The sequence below is a fragment of the Pseudovirgaria hyperparasitica genome, assembly GCF_010093815.1.
Source record: "Pseudovirgaria hyperparasitica strain CBS 121739 unplaced genomic scaffold EJ05scaffold_1, whole genome shotgun sequence".
NCBI lineage: Eukaryota > Fungi > Ascomycota > Dothideomycetes > Acrospermales > Acrospermaceae > Pseudovirgaria > Pseudovirgaria hyperparasitica.
Genome location: NW_022985549.1, coordinates 476,117 through 501,477, shown reverse-complemented (window position 1 = coordinate 501,477; position 25,361 = coordinate 476,117). Strand labels below are relative to the sequence as shown.

Sequence of the window (25,361 nt, the reverse complement as noted above, 5' to 3'; positions counted from 1 at the left end):
CCTTGGGTTTGCCTAACATGTCCCTAGACCAATGTCCTAGTACTGTAAGGTGTTGCCTGACTACTGTTATAGTGCATTCTCCTAATTCTAGATCTGGAGACAGGGACCTTGTTGAATTCTTCCGTCACCCATGCTTTGAGACACAAGTCGAGGGATCTCATATCTCGCATACTTTACTCATCTAGAACGATTTCTTCAGTGTATATATACATTGTAGTAACATATAAGACTGATTATCAAGGGGCTTCGCATCACGCCTACCGACTTGAAGCTAGATTCCACGTAAAATATCGGTTAAGAAACGCGGGAGTGACTCGTCAGCTCGTGGAGGCATCCAACAGTGGGTATTGTACAAAATTCAGTCTGGCGGGCGCCTGCATTTTTGAATGGGAACACATCAGCTCTCATTGTAAGAAATATATGCGCCCGTCTAATCATTACACAATGCTGGATTTTCAGTCAGCATAGAAACATCGTCTAAATGAGCTGTCATTTTCGACTAGCTTCGAGTTATACCTTGGACCCCTGTCCTAGCCTTTACATTGGCCCATCAACTCCCTTATTTGCCGCGTGACACATAACATAGTGTTCAAACACTTTCCATTCCACCTTATGAAACTTTGTCGAACATTGTATAGGAATCTGCCCAATTTAAATGCGTGCTGCTATGGGTTGAGATTTGGGGCATACTTGACTTAAAGTCATTTGCTAAGCGCATGAGATTCTTGATCTAAAGGTCCATCTGATATCTGTCAAAGTTTGATGCAGGATGAGTGAAAATGCGCGGCGTTACTGGTACTCGCGCCCGGTGTTGCGGCGGTACAGACCACAGAAATCTCTTCTCTCTGACCGAAATTTCATTCGTGTACCGGCAAACCCATAGGTCGTGGTGAATGCAGCATCTTTTCACAGACTTGGACTGAATTCACACGAGACTGGGACGTCACGCCCATCTTGCCGGGACATCCCTACTTACTGCGACGGCAAATGCTCTTGTCAGCTGTGGCACGTATTCCTACGTTACTTATGTCTTGTAATTAGGGTAGAGTTGCCGACTCAGTCGCTGTAGTCTTCCAATATCTTTTCTGCAAAAGCACACAAATTTGATCAAAATTCACAAGACAAAGCTCCTTATTTTCCTCACGTCGCCTTTGAACTGTTCACTTTTAAGTCGGATATACCAGTCAAGCAAAGCTTAAAGTCTTTAAAAATTTCACCCTCACCTATTCACGCAGCTCGCAGAATCCTACCTCAATTCCGTTATTACATCTGCTCAACGTCTTAATCCTACCTCACACCCACTTTCGCCTCTGACATAGCTACCTGAACTGGTACAACGCATGCAGAATTATACTTCTCTCCATCGGAAGTCATCAACGGTATGGCAACCGACATTTCTTATACTGCGTCTGGACGTAACACTAAAGGACATGTCGGCGACATTCCGGATAACATCAACGGAGCACAAAGTCAAGGAGACAAAGTAAAAGATGGGTCCAGAGCCGAGACCCCAATAGCAATCTGTGGGATGGCTATGAGGTTGCCAGGCGGAATTCGCAATGATCGGGATCTGTATAGATTCCTATTGAACAAAGGTGATGCCCGATCGATCATAGGTGCAAGTCGATACAACATTGAAGGGTTCTATAGTCCTTACGGAAAAGAGGGGACGATTAACACAAGACATGGCTATTTTCTCAACGACTTAGACTTTTCAGATATCGATCTATCAATGTTCAGCTTTGGCGAGGCAGAAGGCACCGAACTTGACCCGAACCACAGGCTCCTTCTTGAGGTTGTGCGAGAAGTTTTTGAGAATGCCGGAGAAGGCGACTGGAGAGGGAAAAATATTGGCACTTACGTTGGTCTTTTCACTGAGGATTGGCAAGAACTAGCACACAGGGATGACCTCAAGCATAGCATTCATCGCATCCTTGGTTCGGTTGACTTTGCGTTGCCGAACCGGATCGCATACGAGTATGACCTGAAAGGCCCAAGGTAATTCCCCAGACAGACTCACGCCGGTAACCACTGAGAGTAACTAATCTTTTCCATAGTATGGCCATCAAGACGGCATGCTCCTCTGCAGGTATTGCGTTGCACGAAGCTTTAGAGGCTATCAGGGGGAAAAGAATTATATCTGCCGTAGTAACAGGTTCAAACCTTATATTCGGTGAGTGCCTCCAAACCAATAGAATGTCGCTTCCTAATGAAGTTGTGAAGCTCCTGGACTTACCATAAATATGACCCTGTTGGGCTCACTGTCGCCAGAAGGTTCCTCAAAGTCATTCGATGCTGCTGCCGATGGTTATGCCCGGGGTGAGGCAGTTTCAGCCCTCTATGTCAAGCGCCTCGATGAAGCTCTCAAAGATGGCAACCCAATCCGTGCTGTTATCCGATCTTCGGCAATCAATGTGTAAGTTAGGGCTCTTCCTGTCACCCACCAGTACAAACAACGGTCAAGGCACACCCGAATTGCGTAGTCACTTTGGAGTCTCAGCGAACGAGAAAAATGAGTAACAAGAGTAACAGAGATGGCAAAACCAACGGCATATCTATGCCAAACGGGGAGGCGCACGAGGATCTAATGCGCCAAGCTTACGATGTTATCGGACTGGGTATGTCAAAGACTGCTATGGTTGAAGCCCATGGTAAGTGTTGACTGCAAATTTTCTACTCGAAGCCATTAGTGCATCAAATGACAGCCTCAGGTACCGGCACTAAAGTCGGAGACCCGATTGAGGCTTCAGCAATAGGACGATGTTTTGGAGGAGAAGGTGGAATCTATATGGGCGCGGTTAGTAGCTGCAATGACCTTGAGATTGAACTCTAACAGTATATTCAGAGCAAGCCAAATCTAGGACACAGTGAGGCTGCGGCAGCTCTTACTAGTATCTTTAAGGCAGTAGTGTCTCTTGAAAATCGCATCATTCTTCCGAACATCAAGTTCAATGAGCCTAATCCCAAGAGTATGTTGGAATTCCATTTGATAGTGGGACGCTCTCTTATGGTTAAATGTTATAGTACCATGGGACAGCCATGGGCTTATAGTACCAATTGAGCCAACCGTCTGGCCAGTCAACAAAGCTGAGCGTATCGGTGTAAACTCGTACGGCATTGGAGGGTCAAACGTCCACGTAAAGAACAATAGACGCTCTCTAGATTTCGCTAACCTCTGCGATAGTTTGTGATTGATTCTGCGGCATCATGTGGCATCAAGAACTCCCACCTCCATTCTGAGAGCAACAATGAGCCTCGTAAATCTTCGAAAAGACTACTTTTGTTCTCGGCAAACCATGAGAGATCTTTGGACAACGTATTTGAGGGCATTAAAGACTATCTGAATCAGCAACCAGGTCGCTTGCATGATGTAGCTTATACTCTGGCAAGAAGAAGAGAGCACTTGGATTTGCGGACCTTTGCAATATATGAAAGTCCTTCGCAATCCTTGGAAGCTTCAGTCCGCATTAGATTTCGGGGACCTACTCAAGTTGCCTTCATCTTCACCGGACAGGGTGCACAGTGGTGAGTTCCTTTCAGTCTAGACTTCAGAAACCGGACTGATTCTTATAGGGCTTCCATGGGCCGTCTACTTACCCAAGAGTATCCAAGCTTCCTGCAAGACATTCGCTCGTTGAATGCTATAATTCATAGTCTACCACACTGCCCCACATGGAATATCGAAGGTAACTCATGAACACTTATTAATACGGATTCATCAAAAGCTCAAACCTTTTCCAGACGTTCTATGCACGGCAGCCAGCGGGAAGCTTCTCCTAGAGGCGCAATACTCACAGCCCGTGTGCACTGCTTTACAGATCGCACTCATAAACCTCTTGGCTACCTGGAACATCGTTCCCTCCGCGGTAGTTGGACATTCAAGCGGTGAGCTCGCTGCGGCGTACGCTGCAGGGGCATTGACTGCGGATGCCGCAATCATCGCCGCATTCTATCGCGGTCATGTGTGTAAAGAAGCCAAGAAAGCAGGAGGTATGGCTGCTGTCGGTATGAGCAGAGAGGATGTTGCACCATATCTCCATTCTGGTGTCTGTATTGCCTGTGAGAACAGTGGCTCTAGCATTACGCTCTCAGGGGACTTGGACGCATTGGAACAGACGATGCTGAGCATTAAAGACTCTAATCCACTTACTTTGGTCAGGAAGTTACAAGTTGACATGGCATATCATTCCTGTAAGATTCTACTTGTCAGAATGGTTATATATCTAACTCTATGCTAACCTGATTAGATCACATGGGTCTCTTCGGCCAGGAGTACTATGAGCTTATTGCGAAGCACTTGTCACCCACTTCACCTACGGTGCCATTCTATTCTAGTGTGAGAGGCACAGTCCTCCGGTCAGCTTCAGACTTTGGGCCCCTATATTGGCAGCAAAATCTAGAGAGCCCTGTCCTTTTCCACTCGGCTATTAAGTCATTGCTGGCAGACTCTCCGGAATGTAGAGTGCACTTGGAAGTTGGACCTCATCCAGCGCTTTCTGGGCCACTAAGACAGATTTATAAGGCAGCCGGCACAGAGATAAACTATGTCTCGGTCCTGGATCGTGGTAAAGACGATACCATATCATTCCTAACTTCGGTAGGGCTCCTATATTGCCATGGTGTTAAAATAGGATATCCACACGGGCCTGAAAAGGTTGTTCATGATCTTCCAAACTATCCCTGGAACTACGAGAAGAAGTACTGGTCTGAAACCAGAATACAGAAGAACTGGAGGTTCCGCAAGCATCTTCCACACGACTTGCTTGGCCTTCGGATCGTAGAAGGATGCGATACATCACCCAGCTGGAGGAATATACTGAAGATCACGAACGTACCTTGGCTACATGATCATCGCGTTGGCGTTGATGTCATATTTCCGGCGGCGGGCTATATTGCGATTGCTGGAGAGGCCATATTTCAGCTCAGTGGGAAAAGGGACTTCACCGTACAAGACATGGATATAAGCAAGGCTCTAGTTCTATACGCAGATAAAGCTGTTGAGATGGTGACAAGCTTTCACACAGAAAAACCTATCTCGGCTGTGGGTAGTCGCTGGTTCTCTTTCCAGGTCGCCACGTATGACGGTACTACTTGGAATGAGCACTGTTCCGGGAGAGTTTGTGGTGGCTGTTCATCGCCACTCCCACAGAAAGCTCCCTCGATCCTTGATCGAAAAGTATCGTCATCTCGATGGTACACTGCAATGGCACGGGTCGGTCTGAACTATGCCGGGAAGTTTGCTCGATTGAAGAATATAGCGGCGAGTGTTACAGACCAAGTGGCTTCGGTAGACGTTTTGGATGAACAGGAAAGGCATGAATCAGCCTATATGCTCCACCCTTCGACACTTGACCTTGTATTTCAGTCATTGACTGTCGCAAAAGCAAAAGGTACATATCGAAACTTCGACACATTGTTCCTCCCTACACACATTGAAGAGCTGTACGTCGGTGATGGAGCCAGAAAGTCTATACGAATCAAAAGTTCGGCAGCGACGAGAGGTGATACTTTCACGGGGAATTCATATGGTGTCACTGATGGTGGTGATATTGTCTATGTCCTGAAGGGCTTTCGAGGCAAGGCTATGAGGGCCTTGGACTCAAAAGAGCCGCCAGACTTACACACTTTACGGCTTCAATGGAAGCCACATCCAGATTTCCTCCCAGCAGGTGACTTGATGCATATAACATCCAATGTGCGGGACTTGATACAATCCTGCGAAAGACTGATGGTCCTTTGTGCTATCGAAACGAGACATGCCATCGCCAGCCTGACCCCAGCTCAACCTCATCTGGCCAAATTTCGATCTTGGATAAATGCTCAGTATGAGCGATATCAGAAGCCAGATTATCCGTTGGTAGAAGACTCTATGGCTCTGGTGCAGATGTCTCCTAGCAGACGTCAACAGGTTATTGAAGAAAATTTCCGGCAATGCGAAGCCGCCGGCGCGTGGGCATATTCAAATGCGATTTACCGAACATACAAGAATGCAGTAAGTGTATTTGAAGGTAAAACGAGTTTTCTGGACATTCTTCTCGAGGATGGTGTCCTCACTGGAATACACAACTGGTATAACGATATCCGAGAAATCAAAGAATATGTGCAGCTACACGGAAACGCCAATCCTCAACTCAGAATTCTTGAAATTGGTGCTGGCACTGGTGGTATCACAGCTAAATTCTTGGAGCATCTGCGCTCTGATTATGGTGAAAGACTATATTGGAGATACACTTTCACTGACATATCATCTGGATTCTTCATCGCAGCTAAGGAACGTTTCAAACACTACGAAGGTATTCAATATCAGGTACTCGACATATCAAAGGACCCACGCAAACAGGGATTCGTCGCCGGGGGATATGATATCATTGTAGCTTCGAATGTAGGTTCTCTAATTGATTAGGGAGTCACGGGAATATCTAAGACTTTTTTGCAGGTACTGCATGCGACACCCTGTCTCCAGGACACTTTGACGAACGTTCGATCGCTTCTAAAGCCTAACGGTCAGCTTTTCTTGCAAGAGCTTTGCCCTGGTAAATCCAGCCAATCGTAATCTGCCCTGAGTTCTGCTGATGTAAATAGTGACACAAATGATGAGTTATGTCATGGTAAGTCAGTTCCGATAATTATCGTGTCCTCTATCTGCTACAGATATGAGATATTCGTCTAACGGCGCTGCGAGCAACTCCTCTGTGCTCGGATACCGGCAGATGGATGCTCTACTAGCTTTGCATGGTGTCCTTATTCTGAGGGAACTTCAATACCATTGAAGCTTGATACTCAAGTCATAGTTCGGAAAAGACTACTGACAACTGGAATAGGGCCCAGTCGCTGGTTGGTGGTTAGCCGAAGAAGATGGAAGAGTGCAATCTCCCTTTATCTCGCCAGAAGAATGGGACAAACGACTGCGAAGTGCTGGCTTCTCCGGGTGCAAATCTGTTACTCTTGACTATGAGCCGCCATATGTGTTGATGGCAAACAGCGTTGCAAAACCAGCAATCCGTGAACTGGCCCAACACAGACTCACGCTGCTACGACCAACTGTAGAGGTTCCACTTGTGGTTGAGCTCGTAACATTGCTTCGTAAACGGAACATTGAATTCGACATATGCATTCTGGGTGAGACACTGCCAGCAAACCAGGATATCATATCCCTCATCGATCTTGGCGAGAAACCAGTACTGCAGGACGTGAATGAAGAAGACCTATCAGAGCTTCTTAAGCTTGTGCAAAAGATGCAAACGAGGAGCCTCGTATGGCTCATGCCTGCTGCGCAAATCAATCCAGCAAATCCATCTACTGGGATGATTCTGGGCTTGATGAGAACAGCGAGATCAGAGTTGGCAGCATCATTTGCTACCCTCGAATTGGGAGACGGAGTCGGAGCTGCGCAAGCTGCTGTTCACGTTTTAGATACCATTCGTAGATCGAAAATCGAAGATGGAGAATTGGATGTGGACATGGAGTGGATATGGTACTCCGGTACTTTGAACGTCGGTCGCTTTCACTGGATTCCTGTGGAGAAAGATCTCTGCGACACTGTGGAGAGTCAGCCAGTGAAAGCCTTACAAATTCGAACCCCGGGTTTCTTGGAAACACTACAATGGACGAGCCAGGCACTGGAAGATCCTGCGAAGGATGAGATACACATTAAGGTGTCTATGGTTGGTCTAAATCAAAGCGACCTCCAACTTGCTATGGGTATCGATATCAGTGCAAGGACCAATAGGTTCTTCGGTGTTGAGGCCGTTGGTTACGTTGTTAAACTTGGATCCAGTGTTACTGAACTCGCACTTGGCGATCGTGTTATGACCGTCGGAGGAGAGTCTACAGGCATTGCTACTATCATTGCTAGGGCGGCAGAATTGTGTGTAAAGATTCCACACGGACTCAGTGACGAAGAAGCGGCTACCATGCCGTTTGCATATACAACAGTTCTGCTGTTTCTTGTAGAGAAATGGAAACTACAAAGAGGGCAGTCAATTCTAATTCACGCCGCTACTGAAGGTGAGTTAAGCTATCTTCTTGGCAAATAGCATTGCTGATATACCAAGGCATTGGCATCTGTGCCATCCAAGTTGCTAGGTGGATTGGAGCCGACATATTTGCGGCCGTTGATAGTGAAGAGAAAATATCCTTCTTGGTTGAGACATTTAATCTCCCACGTGGTCGCATCTTCGATTTGCGAGACGGCACGTTCCCGGCAGACATCCTTGAGGCTACTAGCAATAACGGGGTGGACGTAGTTTTACATACATCGCCGAATGAGCACCTGCAAGACTCCTGGAGATGTGTTGCTGAAGATGGCGTAATGATTGATATTGGAAAACGCGATAGTGAGTATCTGTCTTCTGGAGAAAGACCCAATATTGATACAAGGCAGCACTGGTAGGGAGAGGGCGACTCCTATTGACCCCTTTCGAGAGAGACCGGACCTTTATCGTAGGGGACGCGACTCGACTCATAACCACCAATAAGTCCAGGACTGCTCGTCTGCTCCGACTAGCACTGGATAAATACGCCACAGGTAGCTTCGGACCGGTGAGACCCATCACAAAATTTGATGCCCAAAACATTGCGGCTGCGTTTAAGCATTTCCAGGCAGGGTCTGGCATAGGCAAAGTTGTCATTATGTTTCCGGATGAACACAGAATACGGTCAACCCCGAGTGTTCCCACTCCTAGGTTTCGCAAGGATGCAACATATGTACTCGTTGGTGGCCTGGGCGGCTTAGGTAAAGCAATCGCCAGTTGGATGGTCGAACATGGGGCACAGCATCTGATGTTCCTTTCCCGCTCTGCCGGTGAGTCGCTAGAGGACCAGGGATTTCTGCGCGAGTTGGAAGCAATGAACTGTTCACCCCAAGTCTTCTCCGTCGATGTTGCAGATGCTACCGCCATGAAGCAGGTTATAGCTCTGGCAGCCATGCCCATAGCTGGCGCCATGCACATGGCTATGGTGCTAGCTGATGCTGGTATTATCGATATGGATCTGAGAACGTGGCAAAAGGCAGTGAATCCAAAAGTGCAAGGCGCATGGAATCTGCACAACCTCCTGCCACGAGAACTTGATTTTTTCATTTTATTCTCTTCCCTCGGCGGAATCCATGGATACTATGGACAGTCGAATTACTCTGCGGGAAACACCTTCCTTGACTCGTTTTCTCAATACAGACAAAGTCTTGGACTGCCTGCTTCAGTAATAAGTATTGGTCCTATCGACGACATAGGATTTGTCAGTCGTACTGCATCCGTCAGGGAGAACCTGAGACAGAGCTTTGCAAGCCTCTTGACAGAGAAGCACTTCTTGGACACTCTTCATCTTGCGATCTGTCGCTCATCCATCACCCATGGTCCCAGGTCCTGGCCCAACACAAGCCCCTACAGTGGCTTCCAGGCCTTCAATCATATCTTTCATTCAACTGAGTCTACTACACCAATCATGGACAATGACAACGCAACATTCTGGAAACGTGATCCTCGTATGTCGATCTATCGAAATCTTCAGAGAGTGCCTATGGCAGAGAACAAGACTAGAAGCAGTCAATTAGACCGTTTCCTCTCAATCATGGCCAAAGACCCAAGCAAGCTTGACGACCGATCATCAGCGAAAACAATTGCTGAAGAGCTCGGAAAATATATCACAAACCTCTTGATGAGAGGCTCCGAGATGGAACTATCCCAGAGCCTCGCTACGGCTAGCATTGACTCGCTTGTCGCAATCGAAATTCGGAATTGGTGGAAGCGGAAGCTTGGAATTGAAATCTCTGTTTTGGAATTGTTGAGTGGAGGTAGTATCGAACAGCTCGGTGTCGTAGCTGCACAACGTCTGAAGACTAAATTTTCTAAGTGACTTGAGCACTGAAGATCTCAACCGCATCATTAAGGATGTTGGAGATTTCGCCTTGCTTGTCCCTATCTTTCAAATCTATTGTGTTCTTCATTATACAATATATATCCGTCGATACGTATCTTTCATTGTCCTGCTGGTTCAGTCAAATCATCAGATAATAGTGCCCACATAGTTGCGAAGACGTTTGTAACTTATTGAAGAGCCGCTACCGATCTGCGACCCGACTTTGGATCATTTGGCACACGGTACTGTTCACGCGCAGCGGAACAATTCCGGTGGTGTCATTAATCAAATGTGTGGCTGTAGAATCACGTATGGCATAGCATACGTGAGGACCGGAGTTCGTCTAGGATTTTTAGGTCAAATAGGGAATCGACGATGTAAACATAACTAAGTGGGTCCCGACACTACCAGGTAGGCGACCAAGCAGCCCCGCATTTGGCGTGCGATTGATAACTAGTTACCAGCCTCTTGCCTGCAACCTTGTGCATTGAATTAGATCTTCCACTCGATACTCACACTCCAGTGACATGAATGCCTCACAAACTGTTGATGTTCCACCGTCGAGTCTCACGATACCCGAGGTCCTCGCTGAGAATGTGGTAAATAAATGACTGTATCACCCCACTTCACCTTGAAGCTAACATCCACTCTGAGTCGGGTGGAGAATTTGACCCTCGAGACTATGAGGGATCCGGGTCAACTCCAATTGAGGTATGTATAGCGTCATTGCCGCTAGCCCCACTATCCTGAAGAAACTCTTTTGATACAAATGCTGAACCTTCAGGTAACATTCGGCGTAGGGTCACCATACCGCCGTAAATCATCCTTAAACCCTACCATGGCAGCTCGGCCACAGAGCGTGCGCAGAACCACCGACTGCTATGTACACTCGATTTTGAACGAACATAAGGGATCGGAAGCGCCAGACCTTAGCTTTCAGGGCGCCACGGAGGAGAAGATGAGCGACAAGGATCCGCATGGTGACAAGAACCAGCGCAACGAGTCGAGACTGCTTACGAAGAAGCAGATTTCGGACATGGCGTTCGGCATACGGGAGCTTGCAAAACGTCTATCCAGCATCAGGGTCAAAACGAATGTGAGAAACGTTTTTGTGCTTTGCAAAGCGCACGACGAAGGTCTAATCAAGAACACACGGGACGTTACTGAGTGGATACTACAAAAACAAGATGGGCTCACTGTCTGGGTGGAAGAAACATTAGAGCACAATGATCTCTTCGATGCCAAAAGTTTAAGAGAGTCATGCCCAACCTGCAAGGACAGACTGAGGTTCTGGAATGAAGAGCTTTGCGCCAAGCGACCGCAGACCTTTGATATAATCGTTGCACTTGGAGGCGATGGTACTGTACTGTACGCGAGCCACCTTTTCCAACGCATCGTGCCTGCGGTCATATCATTCTCACTCGGCTCACTTGGATTCTTGACGAAATTTGACTACGAAGGGTATCCGGATACTTTGACGAAGGCATTTCACGATGGTATTACTGTCAGCTTGAGACTGAGGTTTGAAGCAACCGTGATGCGCTCGCGGACGCGGGACAAGCCGGACCAGGATTTAGTAGAAGAGCTTATAGGAGAAGAGGCCGATAATCAACATACCCATGTTCCAGATGGAACGCACAACATACTGAATGAGCTCGTGGTGGACCGAGGACCAAATCCAAGTGAGGTCTATAAAACTGTAAGAGTGGCAAGTGCTGATAGTTGTAGCAATGTCAACTATCGAGCTCTTTGGCGATGATCAGCACTTCACAACGATACAAGCCGATGGTATATGTATATCCACACCAACCGGCTCAACCGCGTACAACCTTGCAGCAGGTGGCTCATTGTGCCATCCTGATAACCCGGTGATTCTGGTGACCGCTATTTGCGCTCATACACTGTCATTCCGACCTATCATTCTGCCTGACACAATTGTAATGCGAGCTGGCGTGCCGTACGACGCTCGGACGAGCTCATGGGCCAGTTTTGATGGCCGAGAAAGGTAAGACAATATTTCAGTTAAATTGCGTTGGAATTAATCAGATATCCTAGAGTTGAGCTGAAGCCTGGCGACTACGTGACGGTATCCGCGTCACGTTTTCCGTTTCCGAGCGTCTTGCCTCTGGATAGGAAAAGCAAAGACTGGGTGGACAGCATCTCAAGAACGTTGCAATGGAACTCGCGGCAACGTCAAAAGAGCTTCAAGGAGTGGAGTGACAAGTAAAGAAGTACTCGAATCGTACATCAGACTGATAGATGAAGGTCCAAGGTTGCCCGTCTGTCCGGTACCCTGGATGGAATTGGATAATGTAAATAATATAGAGAGACCCAGGGCTATACTACATTCACATATACATGAGTAATAATGAGACCCATTTCCATTATACAGAAGCACCCACAAAGCCTGTGATCTAAACGTCCACAAGCGCTCAATCTCCACAAATCGTCAAACACCACGTGACGAGATGATTATCAGGGTGCTCTTACTCATCCCAATATCTGCTGCCTCACAAACTCTAAAATTTATATAGTAGGGAAAGAATTGCACAGAGTTTAGTCCAGTTGCATTACCACCGTATATTGAAATGGGCCGCACAAATCCACACTTCATCCCACCACCGCCACAATCGATCCGCCGCGCCCAACGAGCCAAAGAAGCGAAACACATCATCAACAATGTCATCCCAGCTCTTCTAAAAAGCGATGCAAGAGCAAGAAAGGGTGTCGACACGGCAAGACTAATCGTCGACCCGCCCTTGCGGTTTATAGGCGACGCAGACACGGAAGCACGTGACACGCGAGACGACGATTTCGGAAAGAAGGGCAAAGGCAAGGGCAAGGGCAAGGGCAAGGGGCGGAAGAAGCGGAACGATGACAGCGCGGACGAGGTAGAGGACGACAGCAGCAACAGAGGCGATGCGAAAAAGAAGAAAGCGAACAATGATGCCCGCAATACATCTCAGTCTACATCTACATCCGCCTCCCGTTCCTCTCCACCCCCTAGCATATCAATCCACATCACGGACTCCCTCAACGCTGCCCGCGCCCTGCTCTCCCCATCGCCCTCCTCTTCCAAGTCAACTTCCAAGCCAGCAAACATAGCTCTGCTGAACATGGCCTCCCCGCTTCGTCCCGGCGGTGGCGTGTACCAGGGCGCCACAAGCCAAGAAGAGCATCTCTGCACACGCACCACTCTCCTCCCCTCACTACGCGAATCATGGTACCGCCTACCCGAGCTCGGCGCCGTGTACACGCCCGACGTGCTCGTATGGAAAGTGGGCGACGAGGAACTCAAGAAGAGCGGCGGCAGCGGCGGGCGGTTCTACGTAGACATCATCAGCGCGGGTGCAACACGGTGGCCGGACGTCGAGGACGCGCCGGATGGCAATGTTGTAGGCAAGGGCAACGGGAATGGCACAGAGGAGCATGGCGGCGATGCGATTGGCGAGGATGAGGGACCGGTGCGCAAATGCTATGCCTCGCCGAAGACGCGTGCTCTGATGCTGGCGAAGATGCACGCTGTACTGCGTACCATATCGACGTATTCGCGTGCGACGCGCATCGTGCTGGGTGCGTGGGGTTGCGGCGCGTATGGACATCCTGTGGGTGAAGTAGCGGCGTTGTGGCGGAAGGCTATAGAGCTTCACTTCTCACGATTGGCGGATGGGTCTGGAGAGAGAGCGCGAGATATAAGAATGGTTTTCGCGATCTCTAATCCAGGGCTTGCGTATGCGTTTGCGCGGGCTTGGGGCACATCGCCAAACATAGATGTCCTGGAGTGTCGAACAGTCAGAGATGGAGATGATAGTGGTAGTGACTCTGAAGAAGCCATCGCACAACGCAAGCGAGCTGAGCTGAACGCGAAGATCCTGGAGATGGAGGGACAGATGCGGGAAAGTCGTTATCCGGAGCGAGTACGTGGCGTACTGGAGGCGTTGAGGAAACACAGAGATGAAATGGGAGATGAGGATGAAGATTCAGATCGGGACATTGATGATGGTGGTGATGATGATGATGATGATGGGGATGGTAATGCAGGTGGGAGTGATCGCGAGGGAGAGAGTAGCAGTGGTGACGAGAATGAAAGCACAAGAGACAGTGACACATACGAGGGCTCGGAAACGGATACGTAGACATTATATCCTGTGTCGATTCCTCATATCATCAAGAATACGTACGTTATACCCTACTCTTGTACATACGGACCCAATGCTCTCCATTAAAGAGAGATGATAGGTCACCTGCTCGCGTCTTGAGATGACGTGAGCAAAACAAAGTGTGCGCCACAAGAGGTATAAAAAAAGTAATGTGCCAAATGTACGGCGCAAGAAGATTGATGATGATGATTTTGACAAAGGGAAGTCCAACCTGCTCCGCCCATGCTCGCTATAACAAAAAGTCGATGGAAATGCTACTTTGGTGTTTTCGCTGAAGTATTGGTACGCCCAAGTGTAGATTGATGCCTGCTTATACGGTAATCGCTCAAGGAGTCTCGTCCGCGAATGAGCGGTACGATGCGATCGAAGCAGTCGAGGGCGTCTGTGATTGTCAGCCCTCAAGCAAGCCCTTCTGGCCTTTTCCGAGAAGCTCGAGACATTTTCTCGCGAGACCGACGACTTCTCCCTCCCCGTCTTCGTTATCTTCATCATCGGATTCAATCGTTCTTTCAGCAATTTGCGAGATCATGGACACGAGATCGTCAGATTTGGCAATCCGTTCCGTCAATTTCGTGTCCTCTGACTCGAGTAGTTGCAAGAGTGTCCATACAGCGATGTGCTGGAAAGTTGGGTCACCGCTGTTGAGGAAACGTTCAAGATAGCCGTGAATTCCACCATTGGGTTCTTTCCAATTCTCCAAAAATTTCCTGTAGTCACCCACTAAAACGTGTTAGCACAAGCATCAATGGCCTGGCGGATTTCGAATATACCTTTCGAAGAAAGATTGCCCAGTGCAGCAGCACTGTTCCCTTGGACCTCGATACTTTCTGACTCGGTTAGAGGAATAAGGACATCAAAGACACCAATGTTCAAAAGGTGGGTTTTAAGCTCATCACTCAAGGCAAGAACTGCAATAGCTGCAGTCATTTCTGACTGCACGCTGAGTGGCACATTCAGCACCCGCTCTATGCACTTCTGAACAGCACCAGCGTCCAACACGAGCTGCTTGTTCCGATCAGAGCTAGCAGCAAGGTTCCGTAGCGTCGATATGGCATGGCACTGAATTTCCTCCGAGATGTTGGGGCCCAGAAGGTCAACCAGAGGCGGGAGAAAGCCAGCATCAATGATAGGAGATTCATTTGCGGGATGAATGGAGATGTTGCGGATACAAGCGACAGCCGAATTCTTAAGAGGCGGATATTCCGATGTGAGGAGTTCTAGTAGTGGCGGTAGTCCTTGGTTCCGCACGATCTCTAGTTGATAGACTTCATCTGAGGCGAGATTCCTGAGCGCGAGCGCAGCCTGCTGCTTCACTTTGGGAGGTGGTAGACTGTCTCGCGTCCGTGGAGAAGAACCCTCTCTTTGGCGCATGAGAGAAATCAAAGCCTTGACGAGGTGTGGTTCAGTCTGTACCAGTTTGGCACGATTGGCTGAGTCTACTGCGATGTTACTCAAAGCAGTGGTGCAATAGTATTGTACATCGACGTCGGGTGACGATAGGAGTTGCACCAGGACGGGAATTGCCCCGGCCTTGACCAGTTGCTGGCGATTATCATCTATAATCAATAAGCTTTTATTGCCTGAGCTGTAGCGGCCTTAGATAGGTACCTGAATGTGTCATGTTTAACAAGGCACCTGTAGCGTTACGCTGTACTCGCATATCTTTCGACTTTGCTAGTTTTGTGAGGGGCTGTAAAGCTCCAGACCGGGCAATACGAGCTTTGTTATCTTCATGTGTAGCCAGATTGGTGATGCAGCCGACGGCGTTACACTGGACTTCGACGTTGAGGGAGTTCATCTGCTTGATCAACGGATTCAAGCCTCCAAGCTGTACTATCGCGACTTTGTTTTCCGCTGCTTATATTTAGCATAGGGATCATGTCCGGTAGATACGAGGTATCATACGATTGACAGCCAGGTTCCCGAGTGCCGCGCTGGCTGCTCTCTGTACTTCGATATCGGGGTTTGAAAGGAGAAATAGAATAGGTTCGAGAGTTTCACGTCCAACTTCTCGCACATCTGCCATGATTATTCAATATATATAATTTTCGAGTGCGGGTCCATGTGACGTACTTCCTTCTGTTATCTCAGCAAATGTGAGACTGGCGCTCCGTTGAAGGTCAATATTTTCTGAGTAGACAAGGATGCTTAAAGCTTGTAGAGGTGGACCGGAATAGAAATCCGTGTTCGCTCTCTGCTCCCGCATGTCAGTGAGGTGGAGGGTGAGAGAATTTGATTCAAAGGACGCACATCTTCTAGGTAGCCAAGGAGGTCTGCTACGGCTTCTCTTTCTGAATCTGCAAGAGCATTTTCGTAAAGCCCATCTTTGGAGCGAGCTGGAGCATGCGGGTCAGCATTCTGTCAGTAATACTCATCTGACCAAGACATACAGCCGCAGCACGATGCGAGAAATGCACCACAGAAGCCCATGGTCTGTGAGGTTGTCCAGGCACGGTGGCCGCGGGAGGAAGGATATGACGAAGTTGGCAGACGGTAGTGCTGGGAGAAGGACTGGGAGATAGATACAGCGCTTATCGGGCGATAAGAGATGCGGTGAAAGTATGCAGTGAGAAGGGTATTGCTGGGTTTAAGAAGAGGCGACGCGACAGAGTTGAAGTGTGAGCGAAATAGATGGGATGAGTCTGCGTCAACACGGCGAGAAAGCAAGTGGTGTTGAGCGGGAGCTGTGCAGCAAGCTCCAGGGCTAAAAGGGCTAAAAGGGCTGTACCGTTGTAGGTACTGAAACCCGCCAGGTTAGGATTAGGCATTAATACCTAGGTGTTAGCTCCACAACGTGCCTGCCAGCGATAAGATGACGACGATGACCACTCCCCCATTGCGCTTGTACCCCCGTCTATCCTCTAACCTATCTACTACATATTATCGATACTCCTCCGGAAGTACAGTCGTCCCTCTTGCTTGTGGACTAGCCTAAATACATCAAAGAGTACGATGATCGTTTGCCTCAAGCATCAATCCGTGCCGCCTGTTCAGCAGCACCTCATTATAGGACACTTGCCGTGTCTGAGAAAAGCTACTTGGAGAGAGACATGTGAAAACGCGGTCACGTTCAATCTCCCAGCAAGAGGGTCCGCGGGTGTTTTTGCGAGGTCCAGCTGATAGGTACGGTACGACTGCTGAGCTCAGCCACACAGCCTTGCTCTTCTACCTATCTTCCAGTGGACAGTGGGTGGCATCCATCAAGTGGAGACAAGACCCATTCTTCTCGCCTCTTCGGAATGACGGTGAGGGTGCAATGCCAGTACGTACCATATTTTGTTGAATGCCCAGGAGATCTGTCGATCTCTGGCTAAACCAACACTACTCTATAGCGAGTCTGTGCTGATGAGAGGTGTTTCAATTAGAACAGCCAGCACACACCATAGTTATATATACAACCAAGGCAGTATCATCCAGCCTCTGAAAAAAAACAGGCCAGACTTAACTCGCATCGCTGTAGTTACCAGAATGCGTTGACACAAAGTGGCAATATTAAAATTATTAATCGGTCCACTATCACCACCACCAACACTACCAACGATTCTTCATCCACACACTGATGGAATGAGCCAGAGAGACATTAATTGAATTCGACACTATCTACTTGGCCTTATGGAGACTCATGCGTTGCACGAGCCACGGAAACGAGGTGCTAGGTTGTTCCGCTACCTCATCCGGCTAATTGTTGGGGGGTTCAACAGGCGGAAGATATGAAACTGAAGCTGTGGAGCATAACTTTGAGAGATGCAAGGGACAAAAAGATACAATGATGTCGTGACAGGACCTGTGAGTGGTACACAAATACGGCCGGCTGCAAGATGACGAAGACCCTGCAGCGTGCATTTAAGAATTGTCGGTTGTGGGTTGTGGTTTGGTGTTTCGGTCTCGGTCCGCGAGATCCTGCAGCATCTTCCTCGCTTGTTCTGTGGCTGATCCTTCTTTGATGCTAATTAGAGCCTGTCGTCATTTCTATCTAACCACCGCAGAAGTCAAGCCACACGATGGACTATCGTGGCGTGGCTAAAGCAAGGCTTCCGTCTCCCGCCTTCCGTCGAAAGAATCGTAGTCAGCAGGTTGTATTTAGGATTCAGGATCCTGCCCTGCCTAGTGAATGATAGAAGGCGAGAAGAAAGTGAAGACACATTAGACCGATGTCTCCCCACGCTGCACCGCATTTGTTTCGGCTGGGGTTCGGGCTTGGGCCTGGGCTGATCAGTGCATAACGGCATGTAGTACTACTCCAGGACTGGGAGATGGTGAAAGTCTCTCGCGCCGCTTCCGCCTGTTATTCGGGGTCGTTGGATCGCATTTAAATGTGTATGGGTGTATTAACACCTATGCTGATAGCATGAGGGAAGCACAGGCTCGCAAAGGCACACTTGTTAACTACAACAGATGTAAGGCGCACAATTGGCGCGCAACCCGTAGAAGCATTACTAGCCTCTTTTACCAGAGACAGTATGGCGATGCAGGCCGAAGTCATTATTATTATTCGTATGCGTGACTGTACATACGTGTGTATACACCAGGTACAAGGGTCACACTGCATCTGGCTTGGCGTGGGTCATTCCGGCCATTCCCTTAGCTAACTCCATCTCCATCCGTAACGAACTACTTACTCCCGGGGCGCTGGAGATCCAGGCCAAGACCGTAGGTAAACTTCCTCCGCCTTTCGCTCCTGACAACACTCTCCTCCGCTCACACGCACAAGCTGAGTAGTCACTAGGACAAGCTCTTGATTGTCTTTACCCTGGTCTATCTGTGAATGCCTCGCCCTAAGAGGTTCAGCAAACATTGAGCGCAAGCGCGCTTGCCATGCACGCGCCAAATCACAGAGGCCTTACTAGCATATCGGTCACCTCCGTACACCCGTTCCTCACATCCCACATCGAAATCAAACTTGCTTCGTTCACATACCTCGTATATTCCATAGAGTCGAATGGCACCTGCGGAGACCTCCAGACTATTTGCGAAGCTGAAGCTTGATACAACGTCCCCAAGACCAATAGCTGCAAGTCCTCTTTCACGCCGGGTTTCTCACGGGCTTGCCATCGCAGATGAAGATTTAGACGAGGATGCTGCACTTGGAACTCCTAAACCAGTCCGACCCCCAGCCTCAATAGCAGAGCGATCACCACTGCTCGCCCCAGACGCTCTCGCCTCCGAACGTTATGCCTTGCACGACGTACAAGAAGGAGTAGTACAAAATTACCATGAAGTAGAACATAGCGAACCTCAAAATATACCTGGCAAGTCAGCGCGTCTGTCTTCTGGAAACTCGGACTGCGGCAGTCGCAGCGGTAGTCGCCGGTCATCTGTCAGCTTCGCTTCCGACGTAGTACTCGAGGATGGCAAAACCTTCGCGCTCGAAGAGGCTTTGCCAAAACCAGAAAAGCTACCTAGGATTAGAGGGCGGTCGATACTTCAAGAGTTGACTATCGCAGAAAATAGGCATAGAGCGAACAGCGAGTCAAGGAGAGATGACTATGACCCACGGACAGGTCAACGCTTTGATTATCAACGAAGAGACCCTCATGGCTATCATCAGGGAGTTATGAGGCATCCGCTACTTCAGACTACAGTCGATGATTTGGCACGCCGTCCAGCCATAGCTGATGAAAGGGTGGCTTCCCTCACTTCTGATGGCACTGCTTCACCTTTGCCTGACGAAGTACAGACACCATCTGAGTACGACGCTTTGAGCCCCCAACCCATACAGGAGACTTCATCTCCACTTGCCGCTTTCACCTCGAGCTCATTGCCATTCAGCCGGAGATCATCACAGCGCTCGAGGAGTTACCGAGATGTTATAAGAAGCGATGGTCGACGACCTAGCCGACGAAGCTCCGCTCGCTCCAACTCGTCTAAGTCGCCTGCTGGCGCATTTCTGTCTTTGTGGGCACGAGATGATAGCGCAAGCAAGGCTGAACTCGACGAGGAAGGCCAGGAAATTGACAAGACAGGCTATATAATTGGTCGACAAATTGGTGTTGGTGGTTTCAGTGTGGTCAAAGAAGTTTTCAACCTCGAGAACGGCATTCGTAGGCGACGAGCCGTTAAGATTGTACGCAAGCAGGTTTCTGGCAAAGGCGAAGACGAGAACGAAAAGGTGCAGGCCGAGTTTGAGCACGAGGTCTCGATCTGGCGCTACGTCAATCACAAGTATATTCTACCTTTGATTGAGTGCTTTGAAACACCGTTTGCTACGTTTTGTATCACGAAGTTGAACGAGGGTGGCACTCTATTTGACCTCATCCATGCGAGGCGCAAGGCTGGTGCTGGCGGCCTTCCTTCTTCCCTCGCGAAGCGTTACGTATATCAACTCGCTTCTGCGATCCGGTTCTTACACGAGGATGTGCATGTAGTTCATCGCGACATCAAGATCGAAAATGTCCTGATCGACATGTCAGATCCCAATGCTGCATGCGACGGCGGTAATATTCTACTTTGCGACTTCGGGATGGCCGACTTTGTATACAACGAGCATCGTCTTGATCAAGAGCCATTCGATCAGGAAATGCATATCGGCCCCAGTCACACAAGCACGTCTGTTACAGGCAGTCTTCGTTATGCAGCACCGGAGCTACTGGAAAGTCCATGCCAATTATACAGTACAGCTGTGGACATGTGGGCATTCGGCAACGTTGTATACGCAATGCTCATGGCCCAATTAGCATTCAATGACCCATTCGAGCCACGAGTCGTCATGCAGATTCTAAATGGTGAGTGGGACGAGGCACCCTTATACAAGACCAACGCAGTTCTTGAAGAAGGCTCGACAGAACCCGTAGAGATGGTGAAGGGGTGCTTGCAGAAGAATCCAGAAGAGAGATGGACGATTGCGGATGTCTTGAGGAGTACATGGTTGGAGGGATGTGCAGAGCTGTTCGAGCCAGATGAAGGGGTCTGGGATCAGTAGGAGCTTTCAAGCCTCTACTCCTACATCAGAATGTTCTCTCACTTCTCAATTCCTTTGCACCTTTCTTCTACATTACACGCTCTTTTCTCGCCCAAAAATCTAGTCGTTTTCGATTTCATCATGCCTTTCTTTATATCAAGTCGCTGAATGTCTTCTGACTCTCGATTATTTTTCAATCATGTCCGTTACGACTATTTGGATACCCAGTTTCAGCTCAGCAGCATTGTGGGAGATATACAGTTCGAGGGCATACGGCGTTTAGCGCAGTATCGTTTGGCGTTGATGGTCTGCTCTCTTCTCCCTTGTCGTTCTGCGTTGCTCCGGGATTTGTTTCTATCAACGTTATCAGCTGGAGTCTTTTAACATTTGTGGTTAGTAAATATCAATTTCAGGGTACCTATGAGCGGTATTGACATTGACCCGCGTTGCGCTGCTTGACTCTCCGAAATCTACCACTGCGAAACAGAACGTCCGCGCCAGATTCAACATTCTTACGTCATCATCGTATCCAATGCAAGTGCTTTGAAGAAGCTAGTCACAGTAGTCATTTAGAAATCTATCTGTAGTGTATGAAGCCTTACTCCTGGCTTTCTAGCTCAGAGTGCTGCCGTCTCGTGGCTTGGCCGTTCCAAGCTGAAGTTGAAATCACTCCACGCCGTGTCAACGACGGAAGTTCTTGACCATACTCACCACAACGTTCATGCTTCTCATCATGACATTACGAGCTACGAAATGACCCAGACGCCTTCGTCTTCCCTTGAACTGCCGCCTTGACTTCACACATATTCGTAACAGGGCTTATAGTCAGCGACACCGGGCTACAAATGAGTCTCGATATACCAGTACTATGGGATATGTGAATAGGTTTGCGGGCTGTGGGTGTAACTGCCTCGATTCCATTTTCGGTAGATAGTAAGTCTATTTCTCTTAAGATTCCGTATATTAACTAAAGAGATCTTGAGAGGGACGTTCTGTATTTTGAGGTGTGGGGAGATCATGTTGTTTTCTACGTAAATGCGCTACTGTATATGTTGTAACGATGTACCATTCGTTCAAATTGTTCCACCGAGCGGTTATAACTCATGACTTCCTTGCTTCGTCAACAACTATATCGGGTTTCAAGACTATAGTATACTAAGTTTTTTGTATTTCTGAGTGGTCCACTACAGGATCATGGGATATGAGATTACACTCATGCTAAATTCGTAAAGCTCGATCCTAACATCGAAGGACGTAAGTCTAGTTATCTCGATTCAAGCAAGATGCTTTCTTACACAGGACAATGCCGAAAGATCTTCCAGGTGGCTGTACTTTACGGCGACTTATGGTCCGCCGTGGATATCAACTCATGAATTCCGTAATGCAATAACACCGGATCTGGTTCCTTTAACGATAGCCTGTGTTCAATATCACTAGGAACCCCAGTCATACTTTCTTCTCTGCTCTTTCGTTGACGTAACAGGTGATAAACCACCACTAGATGAATTAGGTCAAATATTGCTACGTAAGAAGAGTGCCTCACTCATAAGAAAATATGAATTCCATGCCTGATTTACATGAGCAATATCTCCCGGACTTGTGGAAGAGAGTAGGTGGGAGTTATGTTTCTTGAAGAACATGCGACTGGCACTTGATCTTGAAATTAGAGCTAAAGGATAGGATGCCTCATTGGAAGAGCTGATTCTAAGCATCTTCGAGAACCACATTCCTAGGTTGCTTGAGCTATTGGATAGTCAAGAAGGAAGGTGAAGCCGTATCTGGTGCATGAGGATTTGTGGCGAAGGAGGGCAGCGGAATAGACACTCTGAAAGCAGCGGCTGATGCTCGATGCGTGTAGCCCCCATATAAATATCAATTGTAAGACAGTCGTATGCTAAGTCAACCAGACGAACGTTGATTAACACACGAATTCCCCGCACGCAATGGCTTTGGACAAAGCTACATTGACAAGTATATCGAATATATAGGCAAGTCGGAGCCATTGTAAGACTACGATAAGAGTCTAGATCCATATAAGCTGCAATTATTTCCATTTCAGTGTCAAAAGAGTTTTTGTGGATTCTACCAGACGGTGTATCTGCTATCTTCCCCGAAAATCGTGGACTGAAAGATCTGTGAGCTATTACTTATTCAAATGTGATCATTGTTACTGATATCATCGCGTAGGATGCTTCTAGGCGAGTGCTTCAAGGTTAGTATGGGTGTTTACACTGAGACGACGGTGTCATTCCCAACATGACCATTTACTGAGAGGAGTAGACAAGATCATTTTTCGCTCATTTGCTAATTCCAAAAACGCTACGAACAGCCGCCGGCACATTCGCCTGCTGGGGTACGTTCCCCTGGTAGTCTAAAAATCCATCCTTTGTCGAAAATACAATTACATGGTCCAGCTGAGCGCCCGTTATGACCCACACACCCACCATATCGAGATGCCATATGCCACATTGATTCGTAAAGAACACTCCAGCGTCGCCAAGCTCTGCATTTGGTAGTTCATACCAACTTTAACAATTTCAGCGCAACAGTAACGATGAGATATCAACCATTTTTCATAGTTCAGGTGACTCACTATGTTTGTCGATTCAATTTTGCTCCGATCGCCTTGATATGCTTCTGAAGATCGTCCGACGTAATCTGCATCTCGCCTTCTTCTACATCCATCCAGCCAAGCTCTTTGATCATATCCTTGTAGGGTTTGCCTGCTAGTACTGACATTGTGACAAAAGTACAGTTCGTGCCGAGGCTTTGTGGGTTATGTGGGTTCTCGGCCATGGTGTTTTGTAGTATAGTATGAGTATAGAATGTACGAGGAATATTTCATGTACGAATATCCGCTGGATAGAGATGCTTATAGAAGTATTATAGTCATGGGACGAAGGTCAGAGCTAGTCTTTCAACAGCATGCTATATATTGTACAATTTGAGAACTAGAGAGCTCCCCACACGAGAGTTGCATAGTACAGCAAATCACTCATTTCGGTTTGACAATTGTCATTCGGACTCGCCAAGTCGCTTACACCTACAGTTGTCTCAACTCCTCCACCAGTCCATGGGTTTCTCTGCGAGTTAATTGGAATTTCTGAGAAGAGTTAGCGCCATGCTCGTTGTGCCAAAGTTACAAATTCTCTGCTGCAGCTCTTTTGTCACGTAATGCGGAAAATACGGTCTCGAATCGGGTTGTTTACCAATCCAACGCTATCATATTTATCTATTAGAATTCAAGCCTAGAATCCCGCTGTGGCCCATGCGGTGAAGTACTCACGAGGTACATACAACTGGTCACTATCTCGCGTAGTGTTTACTCGCCTAATATCATCATGTGATTGGTCCAGCATAAGTTTCCGGGGCTTTGAAATGCAGCCACTCGACAAGGCTGTTCTAGATTGAGATGGTACGTAGTAATGATTGGTGACGCTAACGGCTATACTGGAACTGGATCTCAGCCCGGACTTCATGTGTTAGTAAGGCTGCATGATCAATATTTGATAGGAATGCAAGCCCTTGATGGAAATACATAAAGCTCTCACACGCATGATAACAAAGTAACAGCCATCTTTTCTATCTCGCTACCTAAGACACATCCACTATGGTGCACCTTCTCAGCTTTCCTCTCTTTTCTCTAGCTATTCTGCCGCTTATCTCTGCGGAATTCGTAGAGGTCTCCGTGAAGTATCGAACCGGCAATTATCCTCAAGCACAAGGCGAACCTCATAATGCCGCACTTGACGGCACCTCATACCAAAGTGATGGGCTCCAGACCATTCTTGTGGACACCCAGCTTAATTGCTATAAGCCATGGGGTGAGTATGGTTTCATCGTATATCTTGCTCTAGGCTAACATGAATCTAAGAGCCATGTCCGGATGTTATGAAGGACTGCTGCGGCAACGACGAATTCAATCCACCGAAATGGATCTGCGGGACGAATCCAAAGTGCAAGTCGGGCCAGAATTGTTGTTACAAGGCATGAGCACGTTAGCAGCTCCATGTTAGGGAGCATGATATAGTCTATAGTGAAGCAGGCCCAGGGAATCAGAATATACTTTGTTCACCAATTGCTGTGCGTCAGTGGAATCATTCACATGAGACAGAATTACCTAGTGAAACGAACATTAAGAGAGGTGTAGGGCATGCCCGCGTTTTGGGCGGAATTGGAACCCTAGAATGTAAGGTCTTTAATGGCTCGTGTTCAGTAAATTTGAAGTTGCAGTACTGTTCCATGCAAGCACAGGCCCATTGAATGGCTATTGTGAAATGCTAAGCATTTGCTTGGGACGGTTGTTAAGTGGGCTTGATCCATTGCCTAGTCATATTCAGGGGCCAAGCGAGGTTGGTGTAATACTGTAGCTTCCAGACGCACGACCCACTTGCTAAAAACGGCCCGAATCACTCGAACCGTGCCAAGCTCCCGTCACCAGTGTCTCC

The 25,361-nt window shown here is 48.1% G+C and overlaps 6 protein-coding genes across 6 annotated transcripts; 5 read left to right on the top strand and 1 right to left on the bottom strand.

Annotated features, from left to right (window-relative positions):
• The first annotated feature begins 1,495 nt into the window (after positions 1-1,495).
• Positions 1,496-9,964, top strand: EJ05DRAFT_446912 (putative polyketide synthase). The gene is made up of 16 exons (XM_033742253.1): positions 1,496-1,998; positions 2,058-2,173; positions 2,224-2,416; positions 2,533-2,651; positions 2,712-2,797; positions 2,846-2,969; positions 3,025-3,137; positions 3,185-3,525; positions 3,574-3,686; positions 3,742-4,191; positions 4,248-6,382; positions 6,437-6,533; positions 6,583-6,608; positions 6,822-8,007; positions 8,055-8,336; positions 8,384-9,964. The coding sequence occupies exons 1-16, from the start codon at positions 1,529-1,531 to the stop codon at positions 9,850-9,852; spliced, it is 7,320 nt and encodes a 2,439-aa protein (XP_033604988.1). The 5' UTR covers positions 1,496-1,528; the 3' UTR covers positions 9,853-9,964.
• Positions 9,965-10,693: 729 nt separating this feature from the next.
• On the top strand, positions 10,694-12,082 carry EJ05DRAFT_481467 (ATP-NAD kinase; the record flags this gene model as incomplete). Its single annotated transcript, XM_033745075.1, has 3 exons — positions 10,694-11,537; positions 11,584-11,860; positions 11,911-12,082. The coding sequence occupies 3 exons, from the start codon at positions 10,694-10,696 to the stop codon at positions 12,080-12,082; spliced, it is 1,293 nt and encodes a 430-aa protein (XP_033604987.1).
• Positions 12,083-12,388: 306 nt separating this feature from the next.
• EJ05DRAFT_471535 (uncharacterized protein) lies at positions 12,389-14,058 on the top strand. The gene has a single exon (XM_033742986.1). The coding sequence runs from the start codon at positions 12,444-12,446 to the stop codon at positions 13,989-13,991; it is 1,548 nt and encodes a 515-aa protein (XP_033604986.1). The 5' UTR covers positions 12,389-12,443; the 3' UTR covers positions 13,992-14,058.
• Positions 14,059-14,406: 348 nt separating this feature from the next.
• On the bottom strand, positions 14,407-16,445 carry EJ05DRAFT_490996 (ARM repeat-containing protein; the record flags this gene model as incomplete). Its single annotated transcript, XM_033745937.1, has 7 exons — positions 14,407-14,735; positions 14,786-15,571; positions 15,624-15,869; positions 15,921-16,034; positions 16,089-16,209; positions 16,266-16,351; positions 16,406-16,445. 7 exons carry the CDS (start codon positions 16,443-16,445, stop codon positions 14,407-14,409), a joined length of 1,722 nt encoding a protein of 573 aa, XP_033604985.1.
• A 3,430-nt stretch (positions 16,446-19,875) lies between these two features.
• On the top strand, positions 19,876-20,883 carry EJ05DRAFT_429523 (kinase-like protein; the record flags this gene model as incomplete). The annotated part of the gene is made up of 1 exon (XM_033741539.1): positions 19,876-20,883. A coding segment is annotated over one exon (1,008 nt), but the record flags the coding sequence as incomplete, so codon positions are not given.
• Positions 20,884-24,465: 3,582 nt separating this feature from the next.
• Positions 24,466-24,990, top strand: EJ05DRAFT_506251 (uncharacterized protein). The gene is made up of 2 exons (XM_033747797.1): positions 24,466-24,737; positions 24,788-24,990. Exons 1-2 carry the CDS (start codon positions 24,524-24,526, stop codon positions 24,904-24,906), a joined length of 333 nt encoding a protein of 110 aa, XP_033604983.1. The 5' UTR covers positions 24,466-24,523; the 3' UTR covers positions 24,907-24,990.
• Positions 24,991-25,361: the final 371 nt, after the last annotated feature.